Source organism: Castor canadensis, chromosome 9 (genome assembly GCF_047511655.1).
Source record: "Castor canadensis chromosome 9, mCasCan1.hap1v2, whole genome shotgun sequence".
NCBI lineage: Eukaryota > Metazoa > Chordata > Mammalia > Rodentia > Castoridae > Castor > Castor canadensis.
Window position 1 is genome coordinate 14,759,246 of NC_133394.1, and position 23,114 is coordinate 14,782,359.

The 23,114-nt window shown below is 36.7% G+C and overlaps 1 protein-coding gene across 7 annotated transcripts in view; it reads right to left on the reverse strand.

Moving 5' to 3' along the window:
- The window catches only part of Slc10a7 (solute carrier family 10 member 7), a 241,641-nt gene that overhangs the window by 134,441 nt on the left and 84,086 nt on the right, over positions 1 to 23,114 (reverse strand). Inside the window, exon 6 of one of the 7 annotated variants that reach the window (XM_074041247.1) lies at positions 20,029 to 20,058. The exons of the other annotated variants lie outside the window; for them this stretch is intronic. Coding sequence (XP_073897348.1) covers positions 20,044 to 20,058 — 15 coding nt within the window. The 3' untranslated portion in view covers positions 20,029 to 20,043. Of the gene's footprint in view, positions 1 to 20,028; positions 20,059 to 23,114 lie in introns of those variants that run through there. 7 annotated transcript variants of the gene reach the window in all.

A 23,114-nucleotide genomic window follows, 5' to 3' on the forward strand; every position in this document is an offset into this window, starting at 1 on the left:
CATGGTGACAGGGGTGATGGAAGAAGAGAAATGAAGGAATACTAACTCTAAGTAATAGCAGGGCTGTTAGTTGGCATAAAAAATAGAGAGTGAAAACAGTTTAAGGACAGAGAGATAAAAAGTTATATTTTGCCATGGTAAACTTGAAATGCCGATTAGCTATACCAGTGAAACATTAAACAGGCATTGTGCTACTTGAGTCTGCCATTTAAGGAAAAAACCAGGGCTGAAGGTTTCCATTTTTATCACAGGATTTTAATGTTAATATAAGTCCTTGAGACTGGATAGACTTTCCTAGGGAGATACTGGAGGTAGAAAAAAAGACCAGGAGCCAGAGCCAAGCCCCAAGATGCTCTAACATTTAGAGATCATGCAGAGCCAAGAACTCATGAAGGAAACTGAGGAGCAGTCAGTGATGTAATTGGAGACCCTAGGACAGGGAGGGATTATGGAAGTGAAGAGGAAAACATTCTACAAGGAACAAGTGACCAATGGAGTCTGGTATTACCACATATGTGAGGAAGACGAGGATAGAGAGACCACTACCCAGCTGGCAAGATGGAGGTTACTGGGGACCCTGCCAAAATGAAAACCAAGAGTTGAATAGCATGTGAGGGAGGCAGAATTAGGGTAAACTGTGATGGAGGGGTGCCATCAGAAGTAGCGATCGGCACAGCTGTGTCAAATTGCACTTGGAGGAGAAGTGAAATGGGGCGGTGGCTGGAGGGGAACTTGAGAGCTGGTACAAGAGCATGATCCAGTAGAAGTTCACAGTCAATCCTATTCTGGTTTCTAGACTTTAGTACCAATACAATAAGAGGGATGGAAAGCAGGGTTCTGAGTTATTGAGTCACTGGTTTTACATTTAGTGAACATCTAGAACATATTTGATAGGAACTAGAATGAAACTCAGAATTTCAGCACTTGAGCTCTTGCTAGAGAGCAGAATCCTAGTCTTAGACTTCTGCAATGTTTCCCAACTTTACTTCCAAGGAAGCAAAAACATTAGGCTAAGCTTCACGTCCTGCTGGACTTAGTGCAGTTCACATCTGATATAGCCATAGAAGATCGGTTGTTTATAGTGCTTCTACATCTACACACATACAATGTTTACCTAAAGCAGACATCATCAGTCTGGCTTTGCTGATACTGAAAAAGAAGAGGTATATGAAGAAATAGAAATCAGCCGACATGCAACCAGTAATGCTCAAAGAGTATGCTGACATTTAGAAAACATCTACTTATATATAAAAGTGTAACGAAGGTTAGTGATAAGGAAATCTCCCAAAAAAGAAAAAATGAAGGTACAAATGAAAGAAAAGAAACAGCAAACATTAAATGGCTCCAGGATTCAGAAAAGCTGAAGTTCACTTGCTGAGTAAGGACTCAGAGAGGGACATCAATCAGTCACGCAGCTATGATCAATCAGTATTGCCTGTGAGAGCAGACAATAACAGTCTTCTGTTTGGGAAGATACTCTCTGTCCTAACCTCTCCACTTACACTGGCTGTGGGCACCTTGGTGGCCCTCAGTGCTCACAGATCTCATCATCCCCCAAATTGTGTTTGCTGTCTGGCTTGGTTCATCACCTGGATGATGATGGATGACTCAATTACAGAAACAAATGTAAAAATGAGATACAAGTAGAAAGGCCAAATATGAACAAAAGGGCAGGCACAGGGCCCTCTCAGTATGGTCCCTTATTAATAAGCTTTGTATTTGCCTATACCCAGGAGACCTGCATGGCCACTTTTGGTGAGGAAAGGAATAAAGAAAGAAAATGAGGGAAGGCAACACTTACTGCATGCCTCTTGCATGCCAGCCACTCTGTGCAGGTTTTTCCTGTTTCTACCTTGGTTTCTGAAGTATTCTGAGTTGCCTATAGATGAGGAAACTGACAAAAGAGGGGTAAGAATTTTTGCTCAAAATTGCAGAGCTGCACAAAAACAGAACTGTAGTGCAAAGCCAAGTCTGTGTACAGATGCTTAAAAATATATTACATTTAGAGAAAAAATTTTGAAAACAGTAAGTTGAATAATATATAAGTGTAGCATATTTGCAATTTGGGATGCTCTGAGTAAGCACTTTTTGTTCAGTTTGCAAAGGCCAACTGAGCTAAGAACTAGTTTATGATAAACTTATGGTGAATTTTTAAATGTAGGCTCATGGATGACATTGGGTATTATGTGGACCTGTTTAGAATGGGCTAAAAATGTGAAGCCACACAATCACTTCACATGCACATGCATGCATGCATGCACACACTCATGCTCCACTCTTATCTTCAGACCTGAGAGTGAGCTGCAGACATGGTATCACCTTCAGTGGTGGAGAGCGTTCAGAAGGCCAGATCTAGAGTGTGATACGTATGTTTGTTGCTAGTGGAAGCAAACTGATTTAGGTCTTTTCAGTGGACACAGGTCAAGAAGATGTATCAGTGTACACACCTCTCTATCTATCACATATATGTCTACAGGTATTTTAAAAACATGAGACTATATTGGTATCTCCAATTTCAGCACATCACCACAGGACTTATTCCTGTCTTCATCCTTTCCATATTTCTGACACCCTTCCCCAATAGTGAGAGACCAGACTCCCATTAATCTTCATTCATTTCCTCCTTCCTCCTGTACCACTCTCTCTACACTGCCTCATTAGCTCCACCCACCTCACAACATCCCCTCAAGCCTCAACCCTAGCTTCCTCAGGAGGAGGGAACAGAATCAAACATTTTAAAAAGAAAATGAAATGGAAGGAACTAGCATGGGATCAGGAAGAATAAGAGAAAGAGGTCGCTCTCCCTCTTAAATAATTATCTATTTGGGAATAATCTTCTAAGCTAGCAGTCATCTTCCATTTCATTTTCCCTTAAAGATATTCCATTTTATTTTGGCCAGTATTACTCCATTAGAGAAATTAGCTGTCAGCCTATTTGTTGTTGTTGTTGTTGTTTTAGAAACTCTGTCTTTTCTCTCTGATTGTTTTGAAGATTTCCTCTTAAGAGCACAGACTTGGGAGATAGGTTGTCTGCCTTCTAATCGCTGTTTGGCTACTTAATAGCTGTTTCTTGGGAAATTTTTGTGGATTTTCTGTGCTTTATTTTTCTCTTCAATAAAATGGGGATAATAATAATCTATAAATCAGTGAGTTACTATTGTCATCCCTCTGTATTTTTGGTTTATGCATTCACAGATTCAACCAACCATGAATCAAAAATATTCAGAGGAAAAAAAAACACAAAACCTATCTGTATTGAACATATCCAGACTTATTCCCCTTGCTGTCATTTACTCTCTAAATGATGCAGTGTAACAACCACTTATATATCATTTAAATTGTATTATAATCTTGAGCTGACTTAAAGTAAACAGGAGTATGTACATAGGTAATATACAAAAACTATGCCATTTATCTAAGAATCTTGAGCCTCTAGCCAAGGCAATACTCAGTCAAAAGAACAATGCAGGAGGTATCACAATACCTGACTTCAAACTATATTACAAAGCAATAATAATAAAAACAGCATGGTACTGGCACAAAAACAGACATGAAGACCAGTGGAACAGAATAGAGGATCCAGATATGAAGCCACACAACTATAAGCAACTTATCTTTGACAAAGGAGCTAAAAATATACGATGGAGAAATAGCAGCCTCTTCAACAAAAACTGCTGGGAAAACTGGTTAGCAGTCTGCAAAAAACTGAAACTAGATCCATGTATATCACCCTATACCAAGATTAACTCAAAATGGATCAAGGATCTTAATATCAGACCCCAAACTCTTAAGTTGATACAAGAAAGAGTAGGAAATACTCTGGAGTTAGTAGGTATAGGTAAGAACTTTCTCAATGAAACCCCAGCAGCACAGCAACTAAGAGATAGCATAGATAAATGGGACCTCATAAAACTAAAAAGCTTCTGTTCATCAAAAGAAATGGTCTCTAAACTGAAGAGAACACCCACAGAGTGGGAGAAAATATTTGCCAATTATACATCAGACAAAGGACTGATAACCAGAATATACAGGGAACTTAAAAAACTAAATTCTCCCAAAACTAATGAACCAATAAAGAAATGGGCAGGTGAACTAAACAGAACTTTCTCAAAAGAAGAAATTCAAATGGCCAGAAAACACATGAAAAAATGCTCACCATCTCTAGCAATAAAGGAAATGCAAATTAAAACCACACTAAGATTCCACCTCACCCCTGTTAGAATAGCCATCATCAGCAACACCACCAACAACAGGTGTTGGCGAGGATGCAGGGAAAAAGGAACCCTCTTACACTGTTGGTGGGAATGTAGACTAGTACAACCACTCTGGAAAAAAATTTGGAGGCTACTTAAAAAGCTGGACATCGATCTACCATTTGATCCAGCAATACCACTCTTGGGGATATACCCAAAAGACTGTTACTCCAGAGGCACCTGCACATCCATGTTTATTGCGGCACTATTCACAATAGCCAAGTTATGGAAACAGCCAAGATGCCCCAGCACTGACGAATGGATTAAGAAAATGTGGTATCTATACACAATGGAATTTTATGCAGCCATGAAGAAGAACGAAATGTTATCATTCGCTGGTAAATGGATGGAATTGGAGAACATCATTCTGAGTGAGGTTAGCCTGGCTCAAAAGACCAAAAATCGTATGTTCTCCCTCATATGTGGACATTAGATCAAGGGCAAACACAACAAGGGGATTGGACTATGAGCACATGATAAAAGCGAGAGCACACAAGGGAGGGGTGAGGATAGGTAAGACACCTAAAAAACTAGCTAGCTTTTGTTGCCCTTAATGCAGAGAAACTAAAGCAGATACCTTAAAGCAACTGAGGCCAATAGGAAAAGGGGACCAGGAACTAGAGAAAAGGTTAGATTAAAAAGAATTAACCTAGAAGGTAACACCCACGCACAGGAAATCAATGTGAGTCAATGCCCTGTATAGCTATCCTTATCTCAACCAGCAAAACCCCTTGTTCCTTCCTATTATTGCTTATACTCTCTCTACAACAAAATTAGAGATAAGGGCAAAATAGTTTCTGCTGGGTATTGAGTGGGGGAGCGGGAGGGGGTGGAGTGGGTGGTAAGGGAGGGGGTGGGGGCAGGGGGGAGAAATAAACCAAGCCTTGTATCCACATATGAATAATAAAAGAAAAATGAAAAAAAAAAAAAAAAAAAAGAATCTTGAGCCTCTGCAGATTTTAATATCCAAGTGGTGGTGCTGGAACCAATCTCCTATAGATACCAAGGGATGCTGGTATATATAAAGATTACTTAGCACAATGTAACTACTAAGTGTTTGCTATTGCCACTTGTAGTAGCAGGTATAGTAGACTTTGTTGTATTAAAGTTTTATTATGATGTTCATAGGGATAGAATTATTTATATATATATCTCCTGCTTGGAACTTGTGAAGTTCTTCAATCTAAGGATTTGTGTTTTAGTAATTCTAAAAAATTCCTAGCCATCTCTCTTTCTGGAACTAGTTGCCACATAATAATTTCTGGGTTTGGAGTTTCTTGCCCCATGAAAATGGTATAAATCCATACTCTATGACCACCTGTAGCACAGGTATGAAGTTCTTATTTTTTTTCCTGAGATTTAACATTCTCCTATGCAAAGTCCCAGACTAAGAGGATGCTCTCACTTACCTTGGTCAATGAGAATTTTTTCTAGTACCATTTTCACTGAGGGAGTGCTTTTCAGGTCTCTAGGTATATTCAGAGGTCTCTGTGCCAGCTAAGTACTATGAACACATTCAAGGCTAAATTTCATTTATCTGCACGTATACTTAGCTCCTAACTATGAAAGTCTATTACATTCTTATGTGTGCAACTTGGCCATTTAAAAATAGTGTTTTGGACATAATTCCTAGAACTGGAACTGTTCCATCAGGGACAAGCTGAATAACAAAGTTTGGTGCTAGGGATGTGGCTAAATGTTAGAGCACTTGCCTAACATGCACAAGGCCCTGGGTTTGATCCCCAGCACTGCAAACAAAAACAAAAACAAAGTGGCTATCATCATGAAATCTGGAGTTAACTGTAAGCACAAATCTTGACTTCACTGAAAAGCTATCTCACCCTGGGGCAGAGGGAGTATATTCTTTGATTGCCAGTTTCCTTGTTTTAAATGTAGGAATAATAATAATTATTGTAAGGAAAAACATAATACTTGCAAAGTGTTGACCATAGCACCATGTAAATGGTGGCTTTGATAGATGGTACTATTGCTATTATTATTCCAAGGGTTTATAGCTTCTATTCATAATACTAAAGTCTATAGCTATTTGCACATCTAACAACACTGTGTACTTCCATGTCTTTGCACTCTGTATAGGTCTTGGGAATCTTAAACTTGCTAATATTATAGATGAAAAATACAGTCTCTTATGAGCAACTGACAATTGCCCATGCAATTATACATTGTTCCATAGGCTTCTGTTCATCTATGACTGTTTTCCTGTGCATGACTAGTTTAAGATCTTTGCTCATTTTTCTTTCTTCTTAATCTGTAAGAATTTATCTAGTAAAGATAAAATCATCCTTGTCTGTCTATTGCTTCTTTGCTCCATGCCCTTTGGGCTCCAAAGCACTTTGTTTCCAGAGAATGAGTTCATGGAGACATCCCCATAAGGACAAACTGAAGGTGAGGTTTTCACTGATGCATTCTGCAGTGGCTTGGGTTTTTCCAGTCTTGTCTGCCCATTTCACATCAAAACAGCATAGGGATTGTCCTTCTAGGTCACTCCCCATCTTGCCCAAACTTCTGTACTAAAGAATGTACCAGAAAACATGAGGAAAAGTAAAAAATCAGGTTAGCATAATGGCACAAGTAATTAGGATTTAGTTGGAGTTTATAAGATTTCCTGTGTCTTAATTTCTCATTGATTCTGAAAGAAACTCACCCAAAGCTATTTAAAATTAGTTTTCTGGCTGGAGGTGTGGCTCAAGTGTTAGCACCACTGACCAAAAAGATAGCTGTTTAGGTGCTCTGTTTGTGTTTGGGCTTTTTTTGGTTTTTTGCTTTGTTTTGTTTTTCTTTTTTTCTAAGAAAGTTTCAAGAATACCACCTCTACTTTCTACCAAATCTATGGTCTTGGTTCATGGTCACCTTACCATACCATTCATAATCTGAAAGATTTCTGTTTTCTTTCTTTCTGGTCTCCCTTGATAGCCCAGGGTGGCCTCAAACTCTCCATCCTCATGCCTCAGTCTCTCAAGTGCTGGGATTACTGGCATGTGCTACCATTCCTAGCGATTTGTACTTTCTAGGTCAAAGAGTCCTAATCTTCTACTATGTCCACATATGTCAATTCCTTCTCCCTCCCTCCTGTTCCTCTGATCATTTTATAATGAATTGGTAACCACAATAATGAAATTTACTGCGAAAACCAGATTTTGAAATGCTGCCATAACTAATGGAGTAAGAGGAATGATGAAAAGGGCTTTAATGAGGTTTGAGATATGGTTAGAATTTTACAGATAGAAAATCAATTTGGAAAATGCTGTCAGCTTCATCCACAGGGGGAAATTATTTAAATACACACATCTAAAGGACAGAAGTAACTTTGAAGGCAATAAAGAACTGAGGATTGTTTTAAAAACAGAGAAAAGTAGTTCTTTTTATCTGCATCTCTATCAGTTATCTCTGTTTTATTGTGATTGTAAATCTAACTAGGTAGATACCCAAACTCTTACATAGTCAAATTTGGAAAGGACTAGTAAATAATTAAGTGCTTAATTATTTTTAACTAATTTGTTCTTAGTTTAATATAATCCTGGAGGGAAAAGGAAGAGTATTATGGCTTCTTTACAGTATCACTTTATAAAATAACGCATATTTTGCCTTCTTCAAGAGAAAACTGAATTTATGGACTCGGAACTAATCTTTTTCAAGAAAGTCATTTGTGGTTTACATTGTACATATGTAAAGTGCCTTATATAGCAAAAGGAGATTGCTGGTTGAACAGATCATCAGACCGTAGAACAATCAGGAACTGCAGTTCTCTCAAAATAACTCACGAGATCTGGAAAATGCTTCAAGTCTGGGTTAATTAGCATTCAACAGATTCTCAATTCTGAATCTTTGAAAAGTACATGAAAGTTATTATCATTCTCTCTCTACAAAACCCCTATACAAATTATAGAATAAAGTTTGAATATAAATTTTCAGATGCTATTGGGATTTCAAGCCTCTAAGTTCAAGAAACTCTAGAGCAACACTTGGTTTTATTTTTGCTTTAAAGACTATTGCTTCATATATGAATTAATGTCCTGTCTCCACTTTAGGCACTCCATCTGATTTGGAACACAGACGAGTTAAAGTTTCATATACTTGTCCATCAACTCTTCATAGGTAATTTGCATGGAAAGCCTTGGCAGGTCCTGAAACTTGACCTCCACTCTCTGCCACTGACAACTCACAAGGAGCATCCTGTTTCACTAAATTGAAAACCTAATGCATTGCCAGAGAACTTGACAAGGCAACCACTGTACATCTGCTGAGGGTCCTGTTCCTGGGATCCTTCTGTTTAGGTTTCTTATGCCATTCTTGTCTCACATATATTACCCTGATCCACTTTGGTAACTGGCCCTTTTCTATCCCTTATTCTCCCTTTGCAGATGACCAGGATAATTCGATGCACATAGGAGACAGACAATTACAAGTGAAGGTAACATTATACCTAAGAAAGAAGTCGGCTTTCTAGCTCCGATCCTTTTTCACGCATAGTTTCACTATTTTTTTAAAGAGTTATTACTGAGGTAGAATTGATAGCCAAAGAGTTTCACATTTCTAATGGTACAATTTGACACATGTAAACACCAGTGACCCCACATCACAATCAGGGTAACACACTGCCACCTCACCAGTTGTCTCCAGCATGCCTTTGCTGGACTTTGATTTTATGGAAAGAACACTTAAAGTGAGTTCTAGCCTCTTACAAATTCTGAAATACACAACATTGCACCATCAACTACAGGTATTAAGTTCTACAGCAGATTTCTAGAATTTATTCATCTAGCAAAACTAAAACTTCATACCCACTAACCAAAACCTCCCCATTTCCCTCAAACTTCAGTAGTTTCATTATTAAAGGAAAAAAGTTACTTAGAGTAGTAGATACACATTTATCAAATATAGCATATTCTACAATCAATTACAATTTTTAAAGCAGCTACTCTAGTAATTACTCACCTAATAGCTATTGCTACTTTCTCATATGCCAACAGAACCCTGTTTTCTTTGGGGCAAGCAAAATGTCCGGTTTAGGCTGTGACTCATCGTTAGTCTAAAGCAGTTCTATTTCCAACTGTGTGCCTCAACTGCGATAGAGTGGCCAGGACTTCTGCTCAGGGAAGAAGGGTTGTCTGGAGCAGAAGCACTCTGCTTACCCTCAGGATGCACTCAAGTGTTATTTCCTATGTGTGTCACGAAGGGAAAAAGGTCAGAGGGCAGGGTTCTAGTCCAAATTCTGTTCCCTTTGATAGATATTCACTCTCTCCTTTCCCTCTGGTCAGCAGTAATCCTGCAATTCATCCAGTTCTACTCAATGAAATTTCACGAGATCTGTTGAGCATCTTCTGGGGATGCTCGCTCTGACTTGTAAAAGGAGAGAGACAACAGCAAAGCAGTAACATTTCCTTTTTCCTTTCATGCTGTCTTGAACAGGAACCCAATGCCAAAAGCCACAGCAAACACAAGCACCTGTGAACTTTGTGAGGAAACAAAGTTACTCCGTGCTTGGTCAATCCACGCTGTAATGGCCAGTCAAGATCTGAGAAATAGAGCAATCGTTGCACATCTTGTATCTCTGTGTTGCAGGGACTGTTACAAATGTTCAAGACTTCATGATGGTGTTGAAGTCAAATCTGAGTTAGATATCAAATTATTAGTTTAACTTGCTAAAGTCTCATACAGTGATATCCTTTGTGTGGAAATAAGCAATTAATGTTAATATTTCATAGTGTGATTGTGCCTTGTGGTGGGAAGAAGGGCACGCCTGGTGTATCTGATGATGACGGTTTACTTAACTTTTAAGAACATTAATAGTTACAGAGTATTTCGCATAGATTACTTCATTCGATTCTCACAGTAATTGAGTCAGATTAGGTAGGCAATGTATTATTCTATTTCCCACTACACAGATGAAAAAATTGAGGTCTATAGTCTTAAAATCAGTATATATAGTCAGGAAATGAACCAAGATATTCTGACCCCAAATCTAACACTGCTTTTCTCACTGGATCAGGCTGCCAATTAAAGGTAATTTTCAAAACTCTTTCCCAAACCTCTAACTACAAAGCCAACTAAAACCTATAGAAAGTCTACATTAATCCATAACCCATAATGCATTTCTATAGCTTCTTAAACGCATCTATAGAGTTAAAAGGGGAATAAACAGAGGCAGAATTTTTCTGGATGGAATGAAAAGGAAGTAGGAATACATGGAGTTCTAAAATGTGCCACGCACACTGTTTTAAATTTAATGTCACAGCAATCTCTAGGAATAGGTAGTGTTACTCTCCTCGTTGAGCATTTAGAGAAATATGGATCAGGAGAACCCAATTAACCTGTCCAAAGGCCCAACGGATTTTACTTCAAGACTTTTGAACTTTGAAACCTTTTTCCTAAAAACTGAAAGACATTTTATAAAGAATGAGTAAAATTTCTAGTAGTTTCATAACTTTGAATCTCACAGAGATAAAATACTTTTTAAAAAGAGACTATGTTGTTCATAGCTTCTTTGCTTCTAAAACAAGTATTAGGTGTTTTTTTTGTTTTGTTTTTTGTTTTTTCCAGAAATGTGTCATACTTCTTTAGGTGCCTTGAAGTGACCTGAGCTCACCAATAGTGTCTGCTTTGATACCAGTTCCAACCTGTGTATCAGCACAGTACCCGGCAGCCAGGTCAGCCAGCCCGTGACTCTGAGAGGCAACAAGCAAAATGTGAAAAGAAATAATTCCAGGAATTATGATGTTTCCCTTAAAATGTTAACTTGGCTTTAAAATTACATAGTAAATGTTTTTAATATCTGTTTTGTTTTGTTTATTAAATCAGGACTCTTGAATTGTATGAGAGAAGAAATGGCTTTTTTATTAGACTATTCTAACCCAGCAAGAATAATGCATACCCAGGCACTTGAGAAATACTTCAAGGTGAAGGTGATGGTAATGATGATTACAAAGCTACTTTCACATCAATTTGTCTTTAGTGGCAGCTATCATTACAAAAGAAGTGAGTTTGAAAAATAATTTCTGGTTTCTGTTGTTTTATATTGTCACCTAAGCCTATAGGTTATCTGTTTCTAGGTGTATTTTTTATAGAGAGAGAAATGTAAGTGATCCACTCACTGAATAAAACTTACAAAACGAAGTTCATTTTGCTTGTCAAGTGCAGATAAAAGGAAGAAGGGAAGAAACAGTTTAAATGTAAAAGGCACCCTTTTCCTAACTCCTGAACTAGTTCACACAATAAAATGAATAATTTAACTGCCTGAAACTTCCTATGTGCCGAGCACTGCGTGCAGACCAGGGGCGTTTTCACTTCAAATTTGTAGAGTCTTTAGTCAGAGCACTTCATCTACATTTCTAACACCTGCTGCAGTCAGCTGTGAAGTGTGCTGCTCTCACCACAGCAGCCTTTTATCTCTGCTCTGTCCATCTAACCAAAAAAAATTACATTATAGAATATAATTACTTGCTCTAAAAGAGATAGGGAGTAATTTGGATGATCTTTGTAAAAGTATTTTCCTTCATCTTATCAAAAGGTAATTTTAAAACAAGTTGCTAATTAATGTTGTCATTCTTTATAGTGCATATCTCCTTCAAACATTAATATTAATTGTGTAGAACAAAAATAAGGGCATATTCTTCCTCTACAATGAATATCTGTTCCGGGTGCCAGGGGAAGGAAAAAAACTAATTCTAATGATTGATACCATATATCAAGTACACAAATATCTCTTGTAAGTTCATTATTACTATTATATGGTTTGTTATTAAAATGATGCTTTTCAATGTGACCTAAATTAAAAATCAACAAACATAAAAAAAATCAACAAACATCAGCCAAATTTTGACTATCAGTCAGTCTATTGTCAATGATTCAACACTATCTACCTTGTATTACACAATGTACAGGGAGGATTTAAGGCTTATGTTCTTCAACACAGAAATTACCTTAAGAGAGGAAGAAAAGTGGGGAGCAGATGGGAAAAGAACTAGAATACAAACAATTTCCAGCTTACCATCATCTTTCTGTTTATTTCCTTCATAACACTTAATTATAATGTAATTATTTTGCTTGCTGTAAACTCTTCCTGGGCAAGGATTATGCTTGGCTGTGGACCACTCTGTTACCAATGTCTAGCTTAGCTCCAAGAACACAGTGAACACTCGGTAAATATTTCTTGTTGCTTGGTATTTGCAGTGCTGGGAATTGAACCCAGGTCCTCATACATACTAGGCAAGAGGTCTACTATGGAGTTAGGTCCTAGACCTCAGTAAATATTTCTTATTCAAACCAGTTTTTTAAATATCTCAAGGAGGATGAATTAGAAGGAATTCAGAAGAGCTATTTATACTTTTCTATTTCCTTTAAATATATACGTGTATGTGTATATTTGCTTAATATATGCACATGGGGAAAATCCTCATTTATCTAGGATTATTAATAGAATACTATTTCCTATATCAGCTGATTTTCTCAGATAGCCAAAATACCTTTGTAAAAATTAAGACATTTAATTCCAAGTATTTTAAATATAAGTCAAATACATATCAGTATGTATTTGATATCACATAATTTAATCATTTATTAATTCATTACAATCAAAATTATATATTAAAATTCTTTACATTCTGCCATATCATGCTGTGATCCCTTCAGGAGTTAGTGGAATAGGTAAGGCTTTGCATTCCTAACCTAAGTCTGTAACTACAGACTCAGATTTAATACTTCTGTTATTTCCTTTTCTCTTTCATTTCATAGCTTCTTCAGTAAAGGTTCTGGCTCCTACTAAGTTATAATTTACAACCTGCAGCAGAAATATTATGAAAATATTAAACTTTATCTTTTTCTTATCTGAGAAAATATATGCAAAAGAACTTTGAAATCTGTAAGATGCTATCCCTGTATAAGAAATCATCAGTTCTAACAAAGTGCTTTTCAGGTCTACAGAAATGAAGGAAAATGGGCTTCTCTATCAGGTGCATTATTCTTATTACCAGGTGTCTTCAAAGTGCAGCCCAGTCTGACATGGAACAGACATTTGGTTGAAAGACTGAGTGAGAATGATTACCTTAGAGAAAGGGAGAAGCCAAACTCTAAGCTCAGAAACCCTAAATCAGAAAACACCAAACCATAGGAGGCACATGGTGTAGAGGCAAAGACCTCAAATATTTCACCAGGACCTGAGGTCAGCACGGTTTGCATGAGAGTTCATGCATAGTAACAACCAACTGGAGCCATCAACAAACAATTAAACCACAGAGAGTACCAGAAGATTGGAGAGAATCTGAGCTGGTAGGGCATGACTGTAATCCCAGATACTTGGGAGATGGAGATAGTAGAATTGCAGTTCAAGGCCAGCCGAGGTAAAAGTTAGCAAGACCATATCTCAAATACAAATTGGGCATATTGGTACACACCTGTGGTTCCAGTAGTCATGAAACAGAGGTAGGAGGATCTTGGTTCAAGGATAGCCCAAGAAAAGTGTGATACCATATTTAAAAAACAAACTAAAAAGAGCAGAAAGACTGGAGGTGTGGCTCAAGTGAGGCTCTGAGTTGAAGCTTCAGTACTGCAGGAGGAAGAAGAAAACGAGGAGAAACAGGAGGTAGGAGCAGCAGGAGGAGATTGTTGGAAAGAATACAATGTGCTTTCAAATATTCTTATTGAATGAGGTTAAAAAAATTTACATTTGTTTTTTGTTCCTCAGCTAGCCAGGAAACTTAGACATATTCATTTTCTCATTTAATCATGTTTGAGGAACTCTGCTATGACATAAAGGAGACTTCACCCTTTCCCTCATAGAACTTACGTCCTGGTGAGGGAAGATAGGCATTAAAAGATTAAACAAATAATTATAGTTATTATAAGTCTTGATGAGTACCATAAAGGAACTGCACAAAGAACACAAGAATGTTCTAGAAGAGAATCAGATCTAGAAAACGAGGGTCAGGAACACTTGTTTGAGGAAGTGAAATTTGGGGAACAGCAAGCTGATCACTGAAGATGTCCTCATGAAAAAATGGAAAAGCAAACCAGGGGATACTCTGTAAGAACACCCTGAGGCTGCAATGAGCTTGGCTCAGCAGCTACCATCCCAGACCAACACACCATCATCTCCTGCAGAGCTAGCACAACCATTTCCTAATGAGTCACCCCCACTCCTGCTCTACTGTCAATTCTCAAGAGAGATCACACCACTGCTCTGCTCAGAACCTCCAAATGTCTTCCTGTCTCGTTTAGATTTAAAGTCCAAGTCCTTTCGATGGCTTGTGAAGCTTTAACTACATAATCTCGACCCTCGTTACATATCTGAGTTTATCTCATGCACCCTCTCAGTTCTGGCCATTATCTTGCATCAATTCCTATTATGACTTAAAGAATCATCCCCCACAGGCTCATGTATTAGACTTGGCCAACTAATAGGTTTTGGGGAAATGACTGAATCCTGGAGGGTCTGACTTATTTAATAGGTTAATCTATAGATGCATTCATAATGTAATAGCATTTTGGGAGATGATAAAAGGTAGGAGGTAGGGCCTGGTTGGAGGAAGTAGGTCATTGGGAGAGAATGTGCTTGGGGGCTATATTTTGCCCTGGTCCCTTCCTGTATTTCCTTTTCTCTGCTCCTTGTATGCTATAAGGTAAATAGTTTCTGCCACACACTCCCACAGATGTGGTGTTCTGCCTCATCACAGGCCAAAATCCATGGAGCCAAGCACTATGGACAGAAATCTCTGAAACAGTGAGCTAAAATAAATCTTTCCTCCTTAAATTGTTGATATCAGGTATTTTGTCACAGCAATGAGAACATTAATTAATTTGTGCATTGGGTTTTCTCTACATGGAACAGTATTTCCCCAAAATTTCAAATGGTTTATTCCCTCACTTCCTTTAAGTGTCTGCTCAAATATTCTCTTATAAATAGATTATTATTAAACAATAGCAACCCCTCTTGCTCTATCTCCCTTTTCTGCTTCATTTTTTTCTCTGGAGGTGTACCACCTAACAATGCTTCAGGCAATGATGGACCACACATATGCATATGACAATAATCCCATAAAATTATATTGCCCATTGACATCACAGCCTTCTAGTTTAAGTAAGCACACTCAATGATGTTTTCACCACAATGAAGTCACCTAATGATGCATTTCTCACCCGCCTCCCACCCCCCAGTGTTCAGAGAGGCATGAATATATTTTCTCCATGACACATAATTTTTAATTATAAAAATACATATACTAGTTGTTGTATTCCCTCTCGAGGATGTAAGCTCCATGAGTTTCCATCTTTTGTTGAAAGAATGGCGTGGTGAAACTGTGTTATGTTCTCAGGGCAAATGCCTTGGGTGTGAAAATGACAATGGGGTAAAACTGGAGAGGGAGGCAAGGGATAGCCCATGTAGGATCTAGTAAGCCATAAAAGGTATGCTTGTATCTCAAGAAATCCATTCAAGGATTTTAAGCAGAAACACAACGCTGACAATTTACATCATTTTAGTTTTAGAGAATGGAATGGAATGCCCCCACCTGTACCACCCCCCCAAAAAAAAAGAGATAAAGAAATCTTGGTCAACTCCCATCCCCAGGATCCACAGAAGTTTTGCGGTCTCTCTCTCTCTGAGGATGTATACACTCACTCCTAACACAGGCTGGTGTTAAAATAGGTCATTTGTTTACCTTAATTGTATGGTAATGTTTTCAATTTTGTCTCTCAAATTTTAAATACTTCCCAAGCATTTGTCTTTTGAATAAGCCTTGAAATAAAAACGTACTGACATAATGACATTTTGCAAACTCAAATTACTTAGATACTAACATGTAATACAGTTAGTACTTTGAGCTTACAAGGTCCATAAGGTTAAGAGAAGCCCAATTTCCTGATATTTTTCAGCTACAAATTTGGCTGAGAGCTTGGGTACTATGGAGAAGATGATAAGTGAGAGAAGCACTGGTGATTTAACCTCCAGTGTCCCTTAAGGACAAACATTTGTCACCTTGACAGTAAGGTGAAAGGTTTGCAGCAAGCATGCTTATAACAGGACTCTGTCCCCTTTCCTCCCTGGGGTCCTGTGATTTCTGAGCAGACATTATCTGAACAGATGACGATGACAATGATGAGCCACAGAAAAGGCTGAGGGAGGAAAAAGAGGTTGAGACCCACATAATTCAGAGCTTCCAACTGAAATGCTGCTCCAGGGACTGTGACAAAGATTTACCATTTGCTTCTCCTCTTGCTAAGCTTACACTTGAGGCTGGAATAATCAACTCTATAAATTATCTTGGAACATTTAAACAGTGTCCCCTGTTAACAGCATGGATCCCATTGCTAATAATTATGAGAGTGTTACCAAGCTAAAGTGGTAGGCATATATAACACACACAAACATACACCTACATATATCCTCACTTTCTATACACAGCTCTTGTTTTTTAGGGTTTACAATTCTGATGTGAAAGTCTGCTGCAGGCTTAAATCATGCTCTAAAATGAGCCTGATTTTTACTCTTGATAAAAACCCACAAATTCAATTAAACATTAATATGATGATTTTCATGCATCAAAAGAATAATGGGAACTCTGTTTGGGCCTAAAAGCGAAATTGCTTATACTATTTTCAAAACTGAAATAGGGAGGATGTTTTAAGAATTAAAGTTATTCATTTAGGAGTATTTTTTATCCTAATTTAATTTCAGGAATGAGTAGTAAGATGGTCTCTCAAAATAAAAAATAAAAAGGGATGAGTGTGTAGGTCAGTGACAGAGCACTTGCCTAGCATGTGCAAGGCCCTGGGTTCTATCCCAAGTAGGAGAGGAGGGGAAAGAGAAAGGAAGGGAGGGAGGGAATAAGGAAGGGAGAGAGAAAAGAAATAAAAAGAAAGGAAAGGAAGGAAGGAATAAAGGGAGGGAGGAAGGAACAAAGGAAGGAAAGACAGAAAGATAAAAAGTCCACAGTACACACTAGGTTAATATTAGCTGGCTAAATAACTGAATAAATGAGTAAGAAAGTGTTCTTTTCATTGGTGCTTGTAGTTCGTTCTCAGAATACTCTACACATCAGTCTTTCACTCACCAATAAAACACTGCTGGCAGGCCATTTCCTCCAGTATACCACTTTAGGTGACTCACTTACAAAATCCTCAGCCTCACAGTATATCAAGTCCAAGCTGAGCCCACTCAATGCTCTTCCTGAGACAGTCTCATCTAATTTCCACCATTCATCAAGAAGAAAGGGCTTACTGAAGGAAACAGCCCTCTTTCTACTATCTCACCTACAACTGGTTACTCACTCATTCATGTCTTCATTGCACCATTTACTCCGTACAAAACACTGAACTTGCCATTACTTCTTAGATAGGGAGATGTAACAGTGAGCAAAACAGGAATGGTCCTTGCCTTATTGGGCTACACCTACTCTCAGGCTGACCTTCCTCACTTAGAGATTTTCAAAGTCTTATATCTGACATACCCCAAGAATCCTTCCTTGATCACTTAACACTATTGTTCTCTTCCTTTCTTGAATGATGACACCATACCTGTGAGCACTTAAATAATATTTCATTTGCATTTTTCTCCAAGCATTTTACTTATGCATGCTTTCTTTCTTCAATTACAGTAACTCCCTTAAATAGAAATTGTATCTTATGTTCTTCCTTATCACCCAATGGAATATGCTGGTATATATCCAGTATGTGGTTAATAAATAGCTTTTAGTATTGAAAAGAGTTAGGAATATATCAAAATAATAAAAGGCCAAAGTCTAATTTATCTTAGAGATACAAAAACTTCAGGAAAGGCAAAGGTATGTAAGTGGGGAGAGAAAAGGTACAAGAAAGGAAATTTTCTCCTGCATTGTTTAAGTATCTCTAATAATGTATAATATTTTTTAAGTTCTATTAAACATCAGCCTTTTTCTATTATTCTTGCATCATGTAGGCTATAATTTAGAGGCCTATCATAGACCAAATATATTAGGGCTTTGATACAATGTCAATAATATTGATAGGAACAAATTAAGTCCTTACTTATTTAGAAGAAAAACTATTTTCCAACATAAGTACAGATTAATATTCAGTTTTTAGCTATGTATATATATATAGCTAAATATATAATATATATATATATAATATATATATATATATTACATTTACCTAAAAAGAACACTATTCTAGTTTAACCACGTGTGAGAGTGTAACTAAAAGATCCAACTAATGACTTTGCAAGCTTTTCATTTTCTTGCAGAAAATCAGCTATGACAAGCATCAAACCAGGTTTCCTTCAATGTATTATTTGTCACTGTTGGATTATTCTGTTGGATTGTATTATATTTGTCCACAAGACACAAACATTATAACTCATCATGAGCTAAGCCTACCAGGAAGATTTCTGTATAGAGGATCAATAACGGTAACATTTCCTTAGTATTGAATGGACATCATTATTTTCCTGAATTCTATCCATTTTGAAAGGTCTGTTCTCATACCATGTCATCTGGAGGTCCTCTAACTCCCCATTCTTCAACTAATCTTTTACATGTACTTTTGTGTATACTTAATTACTCCAGTATATGCTAAGAGTAGCATCTGTGCCTGGTGACATCTTTGTATTCCTCCCAGATCCACTGCCTAATTTCTTTAAAGCACTCAATAAACAGGGATCATTTTTACTGATAAGAACATTTGTGTATAAAAATAAAGATGCATCTACATGCACATAAATGCATTCCAAGAAATGCATTTTTCATTAGTTCATCAAATACACAGAAAATTTTACAAGGAAAAATTACATGCATATTTTTAGATGCAACCTTCAAAATACATTTTCCAAACCACATCATTTTTTCCCTAAAATCCTAATTTCTAGCTATATCATCCTAGCCAATAAATAGATTTTATTTTGAAAATGATTCCTACTTAACAAGTTGTTCTCTCTTTATGCTTTTGTTTTGCTCTTCCTCCAGTTCTAGAAGAGATAACCATTTCTTCTGAGCTCCTAGAGTTTAACTTAGATGAGGTTAGCTCAGAGTATGAATTAACAAATGAAAATCAGAACAAAAACCAGCACAGTTAAAACTGTTGAATAATTTCTTGATAAGTCACCACCACTTGTCAAATGATCTAGCCAGTCCTGATTAGATCATAGGATTTCCTTGGAAAGAGATGGTCTTTGCTTAACATACTACATACTATAAATCAAAATCATAACTTAAAACACAAAATAGAAGCAGTTAAAAAAAGTCAGTAAAGAAAAAGAAAACCATCTAATAAAAATTGGCCATTTCAATAGAGGGAAGCTTAGGTTTGGAATGAGGCAATAGGCCTAAAGTAATAAATGGGTAAAATAAGAAGAGTGTGGTATGACTGCCATAAAGCTAAGATTATTCAAGTTATTCTGAAACACATCCTTTTAGATTTTATGTTTAAGTGTCCATTTGTTCATGAAATGATATTTCATGAAATGAAACTAAATAACTAAATAAGATATTTCATGAAATATCTTATTTAGCAAGTTCTTATTTAGTTCTTATTTAGCAAGACAAAAAAATTAAAGACAATAGGCACTTTCTAGAATTTCATTTGAATTAGATCAGTGAAATCCAATTGATAGAAAATCACTGACCTAGTCAAACTACCTTGCAGAAAAGACCAATCTTACTGAAAATGATTTTCCAAATGTGAAGGGGGTTAGAGCAGATTAAAAAATTGTAATAGGTCTCAGCATAGTGATTCACACCTGTAATCCCAGATATTCAGGAAGCAGATGCAGGAGCATTGTGGCTGGAGGACAGCCCAGGCAAAGTTAGGGAGACCTTATCTGAAAAGAAAAAAAAAAAAAAAAAAAAGAGCAAACAAAATAAAACTAAAAATAACAGGGCTGTGGGTATGGCTTATGTGGCAGAATTCAATTCCCAGCACCACAAAATATATATTACCATGAAAATAGTTAAATACAGAGGAAGGCACATAAAATCATATTCAGACCCGAAAAACGAACTGATTTTTATGCATTTCTAGCATCACACTATTTTCTAAGGAGTATTTCTTATACATATAATGTTGTATTTAATTTCCTAGGACTGGAACTATTTTCTAGAGTATTAGTAATTGATCAAAACAGTACAGAATTACGGAAAAAAAAAGCAATTTACCATCATGACAATCCAGAATTATGGGTATTTAAAAAAAGTTTAGCAAGGCACCAGTAAACAGTGTTCTCAATAAATTTCAAATTGCCATTGAATTCCTAAGAATTTCCAATAAGCAAAGTGCTTTGGTGTTAGATGTTTGACCAATCAGTCATCTTAACAATAAATCTCTAAACCAGCTGAACATGTGTATATGATTGACTTTAAATTCACTTGTGAAGACTGAAATGGGAAACAGGTTTATTACCTGAAATAAACACACAAAAATATGTGTAGATAGATAGATATAGATGATTTAGAGATAGATATGTATAGATAGCTATAGGTAGGTAAGCAGATAGATAGATAGGACAGATAGAAGATAGATAGGATAGATGCTAGAAAGATAGGTAGGATAGGATAGATAGATATCAAATTATATTAACATGCATACGTGCAAAGTAATTTGCCTCATAAATATCTCTCCAGCAGAGTTTTTATCCACTAAAACTGTATGCAATGATGAAAACATTCAGTACTCTGCATTGGCCATGTGTGGCTAGTATGATTGAGGAACCAAATGTTTAATTTTATTTCATTTCATTGATCTAATTTTAAAAAGCTACATGTGGTGTGTGGCTATTGTACTGTCCAGGGAATGACACAAAATGCCAATCCCTAAACTGCTAAACTGGGAAGTAAAGAAAATGCCTTTATACCAGAGACATGCAAAATCACTTTGAGACATTGGGATGGTTTTAATGTAAGTAAGACATTAATGAGTCAGTAAAAAGGAGAAACCAGTCAGCAGCAGAAGCAGAGAGAATAAATGCAGAAGCAACTACTAAGAGCACCTATCTCAGCATCATCTAGGAAAGAAGATCCCTGGTCCACATGACAGACCTGTCTTCTTCCAAGGACAACATAACTCGTGCTGCAGAGCCAGACACATCCATCTACAGCAGCCTTATAGAATCCAACCTGGGAATTATCTCCTTACCTAATCCCATTCCCATCAAATAAACTTATTAAAATATCATCTGTGAATTTAACCAGGAAGAGAGAGTACATCAACTCAAACGTCTGCATCTTCCATAATTGTTTTCCACTGTTGACTGATTAATGAGTAAATATGCTTTATATTTTGTTATCTGCATGGATTCATTCAGTCCATTCCTGTATGATGGAGCTTTAGAACCAGGTTCTGAACAGAACCACAATAAATTTAGGAAGAACATGCACCCACATCCCTGACTATGAGGAGCTCAGTATCTTTAAACTGCAGGATGATTCAAACAGACAATGGGGAAAACAGCAGTTGTTACTGGAAATGATTCCACTTGGGGGTGACATCATTCCATCACCAAAGACAATGAGCTCTTAGATCTTCAGGGTCTCAAGAGTGATTTCTAGCAGAGAAAGAAAAACTTCCTTAAATACTATGCAGTACCCAATCTCTCCTTCTTTAAAGATTTGTTTAGATTTTAAAAAATGTATATCAAAACATATACATTAGCTCACCCAGTACTTATAGTTCCCATATAGAAATGAAATGTTGGTGACATCAAGGAAAACTAAGAGATGCACAATGTTATCTTAGATTTTCATTAGTTTATGATTCTGATCTCTAGAAAACCCTTAGTGTTTATAGTACTAGGTTGTTAGACTCTAAAAAAATTCCAAACAGATTGGAGATTTGTTTCAGAATTAAGGGTCATTTGATGGGATCACGACCTAGGGAGATCTTGATGCTACTTTTCAAATCTATCTTGGAAATTCAGATAAGATCAGGCATATTCAGGGAGATATGGCCATGGACTATCTTGGAAATTCAAACACAAAAGAATAGCACTTTGTTATAAGAAAAGTATCATTCCCAATTTGGATATTTTTTGCTGTTACATATTTAAAACTTTTTAAAAAAACATCTCTTTGCACTGCTGGGGGATTTTATTCAATTTTTTTCTTAGAGCTTGAAACTTAATTTTTGACTTCAATAATTATCTTGAAACTACCTGAGAGATGGATCCAAAATTCTATACAGATATTTAATGACATAGAATCAGAATTCAACCATCTTTGAGGAAACATACCTGTGAATTAATGAGCCAAATGCAGAAGCCTCTACATTTACATAGTTTGTCATGATCTTTTCTCCCTTTTTTCTCCTTAGTTTAAGGAAATAGAAGTAAATGAATAAAAGGCAAAAGTGACAACTAGTATTTTTTCTCAATGAAAGAGAAATCTTTCCTATTGCTGATTTTAATTATTGAAAAGATTGAAGTCTGTCTTGCTCCAAATTTGTATATCTCAGCAGCTACTGATGAGGAATTCTGAATGGCTGCTATCACAAGGACAGATGTCACAAAGGTATTTTTAAGGTTACTGTAAGAAAAATGGAACCAATTCTCCCATTAAAAAATCACTTGATTAGCCACACTGCCCTCTTTTTAGGATCTTAAAAGGCCATCTCTTCTTTTCTTTATTATAGATATCACTCTCAAAGCTCCTCCAATTTGTCACATCTTCATAATTTTCTATATCTCAGTTAACAAATTTTAATCTGCAACAAGTCAGAGCAATGTTCTGAGTTCTGAATCTGCTAAACCCAACTGCACAGTGCTATAACATGATGCTTCACTGCGTTAGCTTCTACCCACTATCAGGTCACATTGCAAGTTCAAGTAAGCTGGCTTCTCATTATCATCTTGGTGGTTTTTTCTTCTTTTTTTTTTTTAAATTTTTT